This window comes from Micromys minutus, assembly GCF_963924665.1.
Source record: "Micromys minutus genome assembly, chromosome: 13".
In the NCBI taxonomy this organism is placed as follows: Eukaryota; Metazoa; Chordata; class Mammalia; order Rodentia; family Muridae; genus Micromys; species Micromys minutus.
Genome location: NC_137982.1, coordinates 11,392,036 through 11,407,353, shown reverse-complemented (window position 1 = coordinate 11,407,353; position 15,318 = coordinate 11,392,036). Strand labels below are relative to the sequence as shown.

The 15,318-nt window shown below is 53.8% G+C and overlaps 1 protein-coding gene across 10 annotated transcripts in view; it reads right to left on the bottom strand.

Annotated features, from left to right (window-relative positions):
• Positions 1 to 15,318, bottom strand: part of DAB2IP (DAB2 interacting protein) — a 169,475-nt gene that overhangs the window by 100,544 nt on the left and 53,613 nt on the right. For 4 of the 10 annotated variants that reach the window (XM_080927833.1, XM_080927838.1, XM_080927836.1 and 1 more), the window contains exon 1: positions 5,887 to 6,124. The exons of 5 other annotated variants lie outside the window; for them this stretch is intronic. In XM_080927833.1, coding sequence (XP_080783959.1) covers positions 5,887 to 6,010 — 124 coding nt within the window. In that variant the 5' untranslated portion in view covers positions 6,011 to 6,124. Of the gene's footprint in view, positions 1 to 5,886; positions 6,125 to 15,318 lie in introns of those variants that run through there. One more of the 10 variants, XM_080927842.1, reaches the window with a different exon arrangement.

Below are 15,318 nucleotides of genomic sequence, written 5' to 3'. Positions count from 1 at the left end.
CCAACTGGCCTGCCAGCCTCTCGGGGTCTCAGCCCTCCTCCCCTCCCCTCCCCTCTGCTACCTCCTCTGCTCCGGAGCGGGCACAGAGCCTCTCAGCCCCATCCGCCTGCCTTCTCCATGCTTTTCCATTTCACAGTCATGTCAAGCTTCACCTCCAAGGGCCACAGAAAAAGAGATCACACAGCTTGGGTGCTGACAGCCCTCTCCTGTCTGTTAGGAGAGGGGAATAAAAGCTAACAAGACCTCCAAAGGCAAAATTCCCAAACCTCCATTCAGTACCCAGCAGCTGTCAGAGAACATAGGGCCCACAAAAAAAAAAAAAGGAAAACCCACTCCAAATGAAAATCACAGCTGCTGCAGGGGTGAGCTACACGAACAGTCCAAGGGTGTCACGGGCACCCTCCGTACCTCTGCAATGTGTAGGGTCTGTCAAGATGGAGGAACCAGGTCTTCCGGGCCTGAGCCCCTTCCCCCATTATTACTATTATTTAGAGTGCTGTTGAGATTCTCCTGCTTCCTTATTTATGCAATCAGAGGAAATCACAGCACAGACCTACTTCCAAACTCAAGGCCACGTGGGCCAATTTCAGATGGATAATTAAATATTGAACAAACGCTGAAATGCCTCTACTGGATGAGAATAACTAAAAATAGCCAGCCGCCACTCCTACAGCAGGTTTCTGACACTTGGGCGGCCATCACAGCCGCCCCTTCTCAGTTCCCCTCCCCGTGACTGCCAAGCACCACCTCCCAGTGAAGCAGGGTGGGGGCTGACCCCCTGAATAGCTCCTGAGCAGAAAACAAAACTTCAGCTCCCAGCAAGCTCTGAATGTTCCTGACCAGGAAATACTCTCCCTTTCCTGACATTTAAGCAAGTGGCCCCAGAGGAAGTCAGTGGAGAGGTGGCAGGCTCTGCTTTTCTTTTGAAAACAGTCAAAAGGCTTCGGGTCATTTCTAAAGCAAAACACGCGTGGTCCAGGATGTGAAGGAGTCTTCGTCGAGACACACCGGCGTTCCACCCCCTTTTTCTTCCTCCAGACCTAACAAGGAACCCAGCTGCCTTGGTTTCCTCTTATGAGCCAATCCAGGGGGAAAAAGCCAACAGTAAATAGAATGCAAAGAGATCTAGAACCCAGTTCTAAACTACAGCTGTCATCAACACTGGCAGGTAACCCTGGGTAAGTAAATGGCTTTGGCTCCAGAAACCTCAGTTTCCCTATTGGGAATAGAGTTTTGAGAGATCCTAAGTAAAGTGCTCCACCCGCTCCTGCAGCCACTGAACAACGCAGGAGTTGTGACTGCGTGCGCGCTGTGGACCTCGGTGGGTACAGACCTAACGAAAGGCGTGATAAACTAGGTGCCCAGGAATCAAGCTCTACCCTGAACCGCTGAGGTGGAGAGCACACTGGTCTGACCAGTGCTCAGTCACACCAACCAAGGAAAGGCCAGGGCTTCCGGTGTGGTTCTAGGTGAGCTTTACAGCTCCATGTCCCCATTGCCAGCTTCATATTTCACCAGAGTTCAGGCCCCGACCTGGGGATGGAAATAACAATGCCTCTACCTTATTGAAGGGTTAGAGATGGGACACAAGCGGGGGGGGGGGTGCAGCATGACACCCACATTCGGTTGGTGAAACAGGCTACCCAATTATTAAAGGTGATGAGGCAGGAGAGCAAAGGCTGACATTCCAGCAGATTAGCTGGGGCTTCTGGCTTCCCCCATGGACCTAAAGAGCTCTGTCTAGGGAGTAGGGTTCATGCTCTGAGGAACTCATCTCCCAGTGTACAAAGAACCATCCCCACTGAAATACTGACAAACTGGGCTGACGTCCTGAGGCCTGAGATAAGTGGCCTGCCAGTCAGACAGGCAGGGGCAGCAGTGATGGGAACAATCTGTATACGAAGATAAGCCAACTGGAAGGAACGGTGGCTCCACACCAACGCCAGCAGGGCTCTGGCTTGTAGGCGTCATGCCCAAAGGCCCTAGGGACAATAGTTTGGACCCACAAGCGGGACTCGCCTGAGTACAGCTATGAGATTGGGAGCTAGATGGACCATGTGGCCCCCAAGTACTCCAAAGTGCCCTCTTGGGACCAATGACATGCTCCGGTCTTTGTCTTGGGGGAGACCTCTGAAATCCAATTCTTTGGATTTTTTTTCCTCTCTCTGTTCCTGCTGAGGTACACAGACCCTCTGGTGGGCTCATTCCCTTTATGGGGTGTGGATAAAAAGAGTTGTGTGTGCTTTGCTTCTGTTTGCAGAGTGCTGGTCTGTTCCAGCAGAGAACTCGGAGCTCACCCGAACACCTAAGGTCCACAGCAGTGCCGAGCTTGCCTACTGGTATCACCTTCATTGTACACAGGAATAAACTATGTGCCAGAGACGGAGAGCCTTGCTCGAGGCCACAGGGCTGGGATGGTGAAGCCCAGCTCTTCCCAACCCCAGCTATCCCACGGCAGGCAGAGCTGGAGGTCAGGCCTTGGCTTTAACAAGGCCTCTTCCTTTTTCCTACCAATCTATACTGTTAACAGTCCGTGGCCACCTTTTCCCACCGTCTCCCTAGCCCCAGCCCTCCTAGTGGTAGAGGATGGGGCCCTTCCCATGAGAGCCAACGTGACAGGCCATGGGCAGAGCCATGCTGCCATCTGGAGTGCTAGTGAACCTGAATCACCCACCCAGCTCGGCAATGGTGTGCACCCATCTGGACTCCAAGGGAAGGCGACCCGGATGCTGTGCTCTACGAGTTAGTATAAGAAGCCACACTCCAGGGACCAGTCCCAGACCTTCTTGGTGTACCCTCATTCTTCAGAGCATATTGAGGGGTTCCTGGGAGCCCACCCCTGACACCACACAGATGGACGCTGGCAATCTTTGCAGGGACAGAGGCCCAAGTAGAGCTGGGACGCACAGCAGCAAGACAGGAAAGTGAAGATGGGTGTAGAGGCTGAGAAAAACCCTGGTAGCACCAGAACAAAGTGCTGGCCAAATGTCTGGCACCTGGCAAGATCTAGAACAGGACAGCTGTCAGGACTTGCATGCAGAAAACCCCAGACCTCCCAGGGCACAGGCTTATGGGGCAACATAACAGGATCCCTTGACAGAAGAGACTTATGAGCCTGGAATGGACCTAATGTTGGCAACCAGTTCATTCAATGTAGAACGAGGAATAGCCCTCTCGTGTACTAACCACTGTACTGTCCAGAAAAGGGGCCCTGTGTTCCAGGGTCCCCAACAAGCAGGTCTCTCCAGCCAATAGAACTCACTCCTGATAAGTCTGAGGAGAAGTACCACTTAGCTCCACATGCCCTGTGACTAGGCTTGGAGGATTGCTCTGCTTCTCTAAGGAAGCTGCTCTTTCTCCTGATACCAGTAAATGGGGAAGTGAGGTACCCTGACTGGTGACACCCTTCTGGAGACAAACCACCCAAATCCATAAGCCAGGCCCAGCCTTCCAGTAGCCCAGGGCCACAGAGCCCACTCCATCCAACCTTCAGAAGAGGAAACCAAAGTCAAGGAGAGAAGACCCTTTTTAGTGGTGCACGGTGTATAACCCTGGGATTCTGGAGACATTGTTCCTCACAGCTCTGCCAGAAATGATAACATGATGCTCTCAAAGGCAGTGAGCACCTCCCCCACACCCCAATAGGAGGCAGTGCCTTAGCTAACACCCTTGCCTGGCCATCTGTGGGTTTCCACAATCAGCTACCAACTCTTCCATTCACTTTCCTATTTCCGAACTCGGAGCCTCTGTTCCTTTTCCCTCCCTGCTGAGGACAAAAATGAGGCGGGGCAGAGATGGAGCCAGGAGCTGCCACCAGCCCTTTGGGTAAGGCTTCCATTAGGGGACCAACCCCTAGCCATGCCAAAACTGACACCAAGATCAGCACCTCAGGGTGGCTTCCTAATAGGAGGTGCACACTGGTCCAACCTGCCCACAGAAGGTATGGCCAGAACCCAGGACCAACGCTGTGAGTTAGTAGAAGATGGCCACCCTGTACCCTGACCCTCAGCTCTGCCCATCTACAACTGGTCACTATCAAAGGGCCCTTATCAGGCCCAAACTGCTGTCTCTGTACCCCATGCAGGATGAACTCACTCTTCAGTACTGTTCCCATACAGGATGAACTACACCAAGAGCTTTTTCCTTTTCCTTCTCTGGCATAAGCACGGGCTGTCCCTTCCTGCCTGGGAAAGGACAACAGTTCACACCTAACTTGGTTTGAGCTGCAGGCACAGGCTTCTAGCTTCCCAGGCAGAACCCATCTCTGAAGCTCAGAGGGACAGAGGGCAGAAAGACAAGTTTTCTCGAAGTAGGACTTGGACCTAGGGCTGAGTCAGTCACCCCCAGCAGAGGAATCCCACCAGCTTATCAGACAGGTTCTCAGCGTCAACTCCACTCTGAAACCTTCCATAATTTCCCCAACTAGAATTTCCATCGGGGCTGGTCTCCTCCCCACTCTCAGCAGAGCGTGAGTTCCTTTTAGGCTAGCCTGTAAAGCTGGACGCAGCTGGGAGCCAGGCTCAGACAAGTTTGATCCATTGAACATTGATCCTGGCTGGCCTCATTAGCTGAAAAGGAGGCAGAGCCTATCCTCTGGGGGCCTCTACAGTGGGTAGGCAAGACAGCATGGTCATGCAGGGCACTTGAAGGGCAAAGAGGGTACAGGGAGTGCAGGGAAGGCCCTGGGAGAGCCAAACCATGACTGGACATTCATCCCAAACCCGTTCCCACAGCAAGAATCCGTCACACCTCCTACAGCTGAGAAAAACAACGGCTCAGGAAATGAGGTGATTTGCCCACTCACGAAGCTTGAAGCCAGGTCTCCGCTCCCTGGGCCAGCCCTAAACTAAGTACCAGAACTAGTCAGAGGCTACTTCAGCAAAGACAAAGGGTGGGGATACCACACGCATTGGGGAATCCTCCTACTAAGTCCACAAATCTGTGGGCAAAGACAGACAGCTTAAACTTGAATTCTGCGCAGGGAACTCAGTACTTCCTAAATAAACCCTGTACACCGTTGCTTGGCTCTACGGCGGGGGCTGGAAAGTCTTCTCCATTCTGGGGGGAAGTAAACTAAAGCACACTGCCTGCCTGCTTCACTGACCCTACCCAACTCTCACACCAACACCTCTCCAGACATTCTGCCTATGGTGAGGCTAGGCCAGGGCCAGGCTTCCCGTGCCCCAGATAACCTTATGATGTAAAACCCAGCTTCTGCACCGTAGACACCTTCAGTGGGCCTAAGCCATGGAAACATTAAGGCCTTACCACAACCCAGGGCAGAGCCTCTGTGTGGAAGCCCCTGACTCTAACTGGCCCAACCCAAGACAGCCTGAAACATTACAATGTCTCTGTGGCTGGAGATCTTATTACTGGCAGGAGGAAAGATCTGTCTTCTTCCCTCCCCATTTTGAAGGAGGTACCCTTCCAAGGACCACTCAGAGGGGCTCTAGGCCTCTACAAACATGGCTCTCCCCCAGGAAGCCCACTCAGATCTCCACCCAAAAGGTAAAGGAGCAAAACAGGACTGGAAGCAGGCTAAGCTTCAATACCAGACAGTTAGGGCAAATCAAGATCCACTTTGACTACTTTACGGCCTGCACGCTGGGTAAACTGATGCACAGTAGAATGGGATATGGATCTGAGCAGTGCGGAGGAATCAGATATCAGAGCCCCTTCTCCTTGCTCCTGGTTTAATGAGAAACATTAGGGACCCCTGCTTTCCACAAGAGGAAGGACCTACAGAAGCTGGGGCAACCGGGATGGGACAGTCACGGTAGCTCCAGTTGAGGGGCCATCACCCACTGACACAGGCGCCTCAAAAGCATCCGCTGATGATACGGTAGGAGCGAGGGACTAAGGGTCTGGGGTCAGGGTGGCGCCTACCCCTGGGTGGCCGGGTCCGGCTGCGGGAGCGGCTCCTCTGTCGCTGCAGCCGGGGCCGCCGCAACAGTCGGTAGTAGTAGGATGGCCTCCCGGTGCTCTTCCTGGCGTTGCCGCCGGCGGACATGCTGCCGCCCGCCGGGCACCGGGCCAGGCCTGGGTGCTCACACGGGCCCCATCGGCCGCTCCGGACAGCCCGGCGGGCGCCCCGCACTCTCTCCCGCGCTCTGGTGCAGCAGCAGGCGAGACCAAGGCTGCCCTACAAAGTAGCTCCAACTCCTCCTCCTCCGCTCCCCCGCCCCGCCCCGAGCAGCCGGCCCCTCGGCGGGGGCCCGGGACCGAGAGGCTGGGCTGGCACCCGCCCGGAAAGTCAGTGCGGGCAAAATCCTGGCCTGGAGTCGTCGGGGCGTCGCGGCCCGAGAGTGCTCCTGTCCGGTCAGAGGAATCCCAGGAACAACGTATCCCCGACACCCATGCCTCAGATTCCACATCCAACCTGAAGTGCCCGGAGGACCCCATCCCGCCACAGGTGCACGCACACCAAGGCTAAGCACGTGAAATTAGGGTCCGAGGAAGGGGGTGACTGGACTGAAACATGGGCAGACCGGAGCGGCTGCATAAAAAGCTCTGCAAGCACCCCTCAGTCGAATCGAAGTCATCCCTATCTCTGTTGCCTAAGATACTTAGCGATTCTTTCCAAACGGCAGTCTCCATCTGATAAAAGTATTACTTTCATATATCATTAGGATTGTGTGCATTTCAAGCACAAATATAGAACACAAGGCACACCTGTGCAACCAGAGGGCATTGCCAAGCCACTGTGCCCCATCCCCTACTTAAACCACCGGGGATGCCTGAATTTTTCCTCCCCTCTGACGTTTTTAGTAGCATTAGCGAGTCGGAAAGACGAAAGATCCCTACCCTACAGTGGCGAATAGAAACGGAGACTTGGGAAAGGAATGGCCAGCTGCCTCTACTACCATAAAAAGACTTTCTCCAAATCATTCTGCACTCGTAGAAACTTCTATGGCTCCCCCGAGCATAACAGCTACAAGCCCAACCATCTCTCTTTGGTATGTGAAGCAACAGAAATCAAATCACCAGCAGCTTCACGCCTACGACCCCTCAACCCTACTGGCTCTCATCTCTGCCCTTCTCTGATTGGCCAGGAATCTGCCTGCCTCCCTTTCCCCTTCTCTACAGGGAGTCCTGACCCTCCTGACCCTAGATGACCTCCCTTTCTCTCCCTCCCTTCCCCCCACAGCAACATTCATCTTTTGTTAAAACCACACCACTCACCAAACTTTACCCCTTCAAGTTCAGAAGGGGAAACTGAGGACCTAAAAGGTGTGTGTGTATGTGTGTGTGTGTGTGTGTGTGTGTGTGAGAGAGAGAGAGAGAGAGAGAGAGAGAGAGAGAGAGAGAGAGAGACACGGGGGTGGGGGGAGAGAAACTGACTTGCTTCAATCACACAAAAGGTCTTGGCCAATGACTGTCTCATGAACTCTTAAGGGAAGTGGGACAGGCTAGACACTGGAGGAACTTACACAGCAATCTAGAGTGGAGTAGGTAGGGTAGCCTAGGCAGCAATCCAGGCCAGGTTTTTCTCCTCACAGGGGAAGCCCCCTTCCTGGCTCCTCTGTCTAGGAGGGAAGGCCTCCAGGTCAGTGGAGAGGGTGGGGGTGCTGGATCACAGCTGGAAGCCAGGCGCCATCCTGGGACTTTGGAGGGTAATGGGGGGAGGGCAGGTCTTCAAACCCAGCTGCAGAAGAGTCCACTGCCTCTAGTCCTCTTCCCAGAACAGCCCCACAGGAAGCAGGAGCAGAGTTGCCGGCCAGGAGACCCACTGGGCTACCACTACAATGACCTGCACCCAGTCACCAGTTGTGGGCAGAGTCACCCTGCTATACATTTCGTGGAGGTGGGGAGTGGGAGGTGGGTGAATGATTCTACTGCCATTGTTCCTAGTTTTAGAAGTTGAAGGTCTCCACCTGCGAAGTTGTAGTGTCAGTGTAACTGACCCACTTTGCTTCCCTTTGAGCCTGATGCAACACTGTAGGCGCGACAGTCCAGCGGCTGCCGGGCCAGTGCTGACCCATGGAGATCAGGCTCTTACATGGCCCCCAACAGGCCAGGATGTGTGTGGTAGGAGGAGCAGTTTAGGACCCCCATATGTACACAGCAGGATTCTAAAGATTTAGCCTGATGTCTGCCTCAGTCTCAATTACTTTGTGCCTTAGTTTCCCTGCCTACAAGGAGATGCTACAAATCTCCCAGGTTCAGAGTCATCTGGTGAAACACAAGCTTCTAAATTCCTGGACTTGGGAAAGGAGCAGTCACTACCAACCGCCGCCATGCCCTGAACTTCCACAGGCCTGTGATGGGTGCTGGGGACATCTGCCCTGGGTGTTGAGAAAAAATGGTGGCTAGTCAGGAGCTCAGAGGCTAAGGACAGGCCTGGCTCCCTGCCACCCCTCCTGGTCTCAACTGTGGAACCATCGGGCAGACAAAAGCTGCTTCCTGTATCCCAGCAGAGCATCTGGAACTAATCCCTCTCCAGAGCTGGCAGCCTCAACCTCCTCCTGTGAGCAGGACCCTGTAGCCTCCTCCCCTCTTAGGGAGACTAGCCACCACAGGCAAAGACCAGCTTGGAGGAAGGGCACCTGAAAAATGCCCACCTCCTTACTATGACTGTTTCCTGAACTAGCTGAGAACTCCCACCAACCAGCAGGGAAGTCCTCGGGGATCGCCCCAGATGGATAGATAGGCTCCCCCCACCCCACCCCACCCGGGATCCAGAAGCTTAGGTGCGAGCAGAAACTCTGGACCTGTACTGCCACCCTGGCCTACTTCCAGAGGGACTCCTGAGTGAGGATGTGACACATATCTTTCCATAGACTGGGTGCTGGTGCAAAACTGTGGTCTCCAACTCCCCCAGCCATAGATAGATAATGCAGGCATCCTGTAAGGTGCTCCGATGGAGTAGATGTGTGTGGAACCCAGAAATGAGCCCTTTCAGTGAGTGTCAGGCTGAAAATAGGACTCCCCAAATCAGATCTCACCTAACCCTACCACCATTTTCACCCTCCCTCAAAAGACCCACCAGATGGCTCAGAGGATAAAGGCAATTGCTGCCAAGCTTGAAGACCTGAACTAGATCTCTGGAACCCCCGCCCTGCCCCCACTAGAACAACACACACCTCCTGCAAGTACACACACACACACACACACACACACACACACACATTCACACCATAAATACGTGTAAAAGGAAGGCGAAGAGAGCCCCTAAAGCCCTCCTAGAATACAAGTTCAGCGTCACCTGCCTCCAAAGGCTCTTTGCCACTTGCTCCACTGACAGAATGGCTCCCACCAGGCTCTTGGGAAGACCCAATAGGAACTGACTGAAAGAATCAATTCCCTTCTGGATAGAAAACCAACAGCAAATTGCTCCCCAGCGTCAAGGAAGAAAGGAGGACGGCTTCAGAGCTGGACTAAAGGGCTAAGCACACTGAGCACCAGGCCAGCGCCAGGTCTGAAGAGGAGCCTGCCCCATGCAGTCCTGGGTCTCACTAGGACATCAAGATTGAAGGAAGGGGAACGTGGCCAAAATTACCTTTAAAGAGCTTAACGATGCCAGTAGAATGTTAGGACAAGTCATTGGAAGCTTCCGTTGAACACATAGCAAAAAGACTTTGCTTTCACCCAGAGATCATTTTGCAACAAGGGAAACCCTGCCAGCGAGGAGGAGGTATTGGGGCTGGAGAGCTGCGCTCAGCCATCAGGAGGACCACTGATCCAGGGGACCCGCAAGACGCCTCATACAACCTTCTGTAACTTCAGCTCCATCTGACCTTCACTTGGCTTCCTCGGGCACCAGGCATGCATGTGGTTTACAGACATTTATGCAGGCACCCCACCCATACATGGAGGGGAGACCAGAAACTGCAGGGTCACAGCCTGCCTTAGAGCCTGTCGGAAGATGGAGTTTGGATTGAACGCTAACTGTGGTAGCTGATCCACCTTAGATCCCACTCTCAGCATCTCTCTCTCTCTCTCTCTCTCTCTCTCTCTCTCTCTCTCTCTCTCTCTCTCTCACACACACACACACACACACACACACACACACACACACACACAATCCTTTAATTTCCAGGTGACCCTAGCAGACAGGAGGCTCACTGGTTTTCCAAAACAATGTTGGAAGTGAAAGTTCCTTAAGACCACAGGGCTTGCCGCAGGATCTGAACAGAGGACTGGGTGCTGCAAAGCTGTTAAGGCTGAATAAGAGTTAATGTACATGAGGGTGTAAAACAGCAACAGCACAGGACCTTCCTTCAGAGCTAGCATTTTCCAGGGACAGAAGACTGGGCACAGAGGAAGCGAGTTTTCTCACAGCACCTACCCCAAGCCCCATACAATGGTGTCTGGAGAGCTCAGACCTGTGAGGTTTCCTGTCTACACCAGGGTAGGCAGCACTGACCAGAGGAAGTCCCGAGGCAGGCAGCCCTGCATACATCAGTCTCCTACCCTAGGACCCACCTCTAACTCTTCAGAGTCCTAGGCAGGCTGGAGGAGGTGTCTGAGCACTCACGGTTAAGGTCACAACCTCCTCCTCAGGATGCTGTCTGTCTAACAGGCAATGACTGCTTCCTGCATCAGTGTTTATTCAGGAATGAGGCTGGAGGCATGGCAGGGAAGCAGACCTTGGATTCATCTGCACACAGGAAGGCACAGACCGTCCACCGAAGGAAGGTTTGCTTGAGCACCCTAAGCATCCACTGTGTCCCCTAACTTCTCTCCCAAAAGCCACCCACAGATTTAATGGCATCCTTTCCAGGAAAAGGCTGAAGCAGAGCACTCTGGACTGACCCTCGCACTCTCCATACAGGAAGAAGTAGGGTCCAGTCAGGCCTGAACTTTTGAACTCACACAGACAGGTTCCTTCAGGAATATGAGCGCCTTTCAAACAAGTTGCCCAACACTGATCGGGGTGGGGTTCTAGGAGAGGCCCTAGGTCTAACCGGAGCAAACTGACAGGGTGTGTGGCCTCTGTCACTATCCCTGAGCCTCATGGAAATGACCGTAGCTAGGGTGAGCCCATGCCCCCGGAAGTTTTATGGGTATCTAAAAGCATTCTCCTGGCTCCCAACCATTTTCTAAGCTCCTGCTATCTCTCCCTGCCAACTCCTATCAGCAGCCCATTGTAAACCTATCCTGAGGGGCAGAGGGCAGCTGAAGGGTAACTGGGCCTGGAAGCCAAGGCTCCCAAAGGAAGGCTCTGTTTAACCCACGGGCACCCAAATCCAGCAGCGAATCCACAGTCACTTAGGGACATACCTGCCCTCGGTTCTCCCACACCAAAGCGGACTTCAGTCTGAGTGGAGGAAATCACACATTGGGACACCCCACCCCCACCAGCCACCCAGGCTGCTCTTCATCCTCTGACAGAACCGGAGTGCTAGCAAGCGGTGCCAGGCTCCCACTTCAGAAGCAGTCCAAAGCTCAGCTTCAGTCGTATGGCCCAAGAAAGGCTGAGAGCCACTCTACCAAAAGCCCTGGCCCTCACTCTTCCCTAACCCTTGAAGCCTGTGCATGCTTCCTGCCAGCCCAGATGGCCAGGCCTGAAGCTACCTCCTCTCTGCCTTGCCTTGACCTAAAAAAAGAAAGAAAAAAAATCTTCCCAAGCTCCAGGTAGGCCCCAACTCAGCCAACCTGCTCTCTCCTCTCAGCCCCACCAAGGGCCCAGACTCCAGGGCTTCAACTTCATCCTCCCAGTCCTGTCCAGGGATGGATGTAGTCCACCGGGCAGAGGAGGGGCGACATATGGTCTCCATGAGGTCAGAGTACCTCCACCTTTCTCAGGCATGCCTGCTTGATTATCTGAGGAACACTGGCAGGACAGGTACCAAGGCTGGTTTCCAAGGGGAGATACCTCATTGCATCCCTACAAAGCTCAGGGAAGGGGACAGCTGAGCCAGCCCTGTAGTTGACTCTGAGGTAGCCCAGGTGGGAGATGCAAGGGCATAGGTTTCGGAGTAAGGAGTCAGCTCACTCCTGCTGCTAGTAAGAGACCCGCTGCTGGGAGGGAGCGGGGAGGGCAATTCTTCACCTCTCTGGACTTCCCAGGGGAGTCACAGAGAACAGTGGATCACGCATTGATCTGTGATCTCCTTCAGTTCAGACCTCAGCCCAGAGCAGACTCAGATTGGGAGAGGGGTGGCAAAGAGGAGAAATACTGGAAGACTGTGGGGAGGAAGTGTCACATGTACTAGAAGGCTATATAGGAGCTGACAGGGGCGGGGCAGGGTGTATTCTGAGAGAGGAAAACAGCATAAGAACAGGACATCAATGGAGATCATGTGCAGACCTCGGGCTGGAGCAAAGGATGAGGTGGGACTGGGGGGGTGTGGGGAGGCAGACCTGAAAATATGAAGGAGTGGTCAAGAGGGGAGACTGGGAGAGGTATGAAGAGAAGGGCAGGGCCAGGCTGCACCCCCTGGGGCCCGGGCATTACACCCATTGAGGCTCACTCCCGTCAGGCATGTCTGGGCTGCTATAACAGATACTACACATGTTATAATACTATATGAATAGATTGTAGGATCTCTGCTCCTCCTCTAAACTATGAAAGGGCTGGCTCTCAAGGGAGGCCTGAAGGTGTGGGGCTGCCCATTCAGAAAGACATTCCAGGGTCTAGTGTCACTGAATATTGGGGGCTTTAGTTCCAAGAACTCCATTTTTGGCAGGGGAGGGGGCAAGTGAGGGGCTAGCACATGCCATGCCTAGGAGCTTTATGAAGGAGCAAGAACTCCAGCCCACAACTGATTTCCTCCCCTAAAATTCTAAGCTGTCCGGCTACAAGCAACATGGTGGCCTTAAACCTATAATCCCCCTGCCTCAGTCTCCTGAGCAGTTCAAATCTCATAGGCATGCAACCCTGGCCATGCCTCTTTTTGTTCACTGGCCAGCTCAACTCAGCCCACCCCAGGCATATTCGGTCCCTCCAGCTCATTCCCGCCAGGATGAATCTTCTCCAGCTACTGTGCTCTGCCTCCGCCAGTGGGCACAGGATACCTGGCTGCCCTCGCTCAGGTCGGCTTTCCCAGTCACCCGGGATATGCGTCTACTTGTTCATTTTCTTCCACTTCCGGGGCCTCCTAAAACCCTCTTATATGTGCATCTGGGCATTTCCTAATTGCTTCCCTCCAAACTTTAATAAGGGCTGTGGCCTTATTAGGCCCATTTCACAGCCAGGTCCCAGGGCAGACAGTGCTCGTGTCTGATGAATGTGGTAAGGGAAGGAAGTTGGGCTCAAAGCCGGCATTCTCAAAAGGCAGCTGCAGGCCCAGGGGCAAGTGACTTTGCCTCTCTTCTCAGGACCTGGGCTTTCTTCCAGGTGACATGCGGCTGGCCCGCTGGAGGGCTTATGTTCCCATGGCATCCTGGGGTAGATCAGGCCAGGGTACATTCCTGAGACTGATTGGAAGTCAGCGTTTAGTTGAATGAATGAATGAATGAATGAATGAATGAATGAATGAATGCCTTTCCTTTGCCTGTCTTTGATCAGATCTCTAGGTCACAGCTTTCTCTTCCTGTTGGTCCAGCTACACTTTAAGGACTTGTGAACAGTGAGTGTCTGTGTTCAGTCTGAGGGAAGTAGGAGCACTGAAGGTGCTGAACCTCGACTGTTTCCTGGGGATGCCCCTGAGTTCACAGCTGGTAGTGTAAGACCACAAGGGAGTTAAATGCAGCTTCTTGCCTCCTTCATCCCTCAAGTCCCCGTGAGAGTGAGAACAATGACAGCCTGCCCCCACCCTGGGAACAGCATTTTGCCTGGAAATTCTACCAGGGTTAAGGGGAAGGGTGGGCCCTACAGTTTCAGTGCCTGCTCAAACAGGAAAAAGCTGAAAGTCTGGGGCCAAGGAAAACAAGTTCAAGGTCACCCTGGAAACCAACAGGCCAGTGGCCGAGCCTTGTGCATTTCCCCAGATGCATCTCTTCTAGTGATGAATGGTTGACACACATGCACATGAAGACAACGTGGTTCAGGACCACCCACAAGACAGGGGAGAAGGTAAAACTTGCCCAGCCCCATCTGCCTACCTTCAGAGCCAAGGGACTCACTGCTCCTTCTTCCAGGGAAGTTGCATGCCACATCTGGACACCGAAAAAGGTCTTGGGGGACTCTATGGCCACCCCACCCTCCAGCCAGTGCACAGAACTGGGGACTCTCCAGGGTCCTCCTATTCCCAGCAACAGACCACTGCTGCAGGCTCTGCAAGGAGCAGCCAGTCGTAGGGACAGGCAGACGTGTGGGCTCTCAGCCTCCCATCAGGTCCCTCTTGACTACAATTCTGAGGCAGGGGGTTGACCTCTGGCTACCCTTCTCTAAAAGCCCAGGAGACGAAGGCAAGACCCCTGATGCGGTCTCGGTGCCACTGAGTCCCTTTGCACCCTGCGCCAGGTACAGCCTGGGTTACAGACACCTCAGCACAACCCATTAAACATCTTCGTCAGGAAGCTGGAAGGTAATGCCAGAGCATTCTGGACCTGCCCTCTCTGACCTCAGCTTTGTGAGTGCTCCTCTCTGAGTCCACTTACACTGATCCTGTGCATGTACAGTCTCCCCAGTTCCCAACAACCTGTGGGCTCCTTCAGGGTCCAGCCAGGCCAGCAACCACTCAGCAGCCAGGAACATAGCCGGCGTGTTGCGCCCCTCACCAGATGCGGCACCCTAAGACAAAATCCTTATCTCGTTCCTCAGTCGTGGGGTTTGGGGACGGCCTGGGGGAGAATGTTAGAATGTAGGTGCCCAGGCCCACCTCAGAGTCTGGTTTAGGCAGTCTAGGGAAGGGTCCAGGAATATCATTTAGACAAGGTCTCATTCTGCAGACTGAGAACTTCCTGAGGCCCCTGGAGACCCTGCCTCACTGCTCAGGCACTGAGAGTACAGACACAAGCCCCCGTGCTGGGCTGGGGCCTACCCAGGGTCCTCCATTCTCCGGCAACAGGAGATGCGCTCATGGAAGATTCTGAAGGTCACACCTGTTGCCATCTTAAGCTCTGCATGGAACTCCCAGGAAAAATGAATTTACAGCGTTTTCTCTACCTCAGCACCCATGTGGTCAAGCTGGCAAGGTTTCTAAACCTCACATCATAGAAGGGTCAAATGAGGCCTACAACAGTTTACAGACTCTCCCACTGATGCCCCAGGCTCCCCAAAAGTGGTTTGAAGTGAGGGGCCCAGCAGGTCAGCTCAGGCCAGGAAGCACCCTGACTGGTTCACTTTGTCCTGGTCTCTGTGTTCCCTGACTTGACCAGGTCCTGGGCTGATTAAAATATCCCCTTACAGCTCCGATGGGCATGGTGTTCCCTTACAAGACTGGGAGGAACACAGTCTCATCCAAGACAGCACTGCCAAGCTTGGCCGTG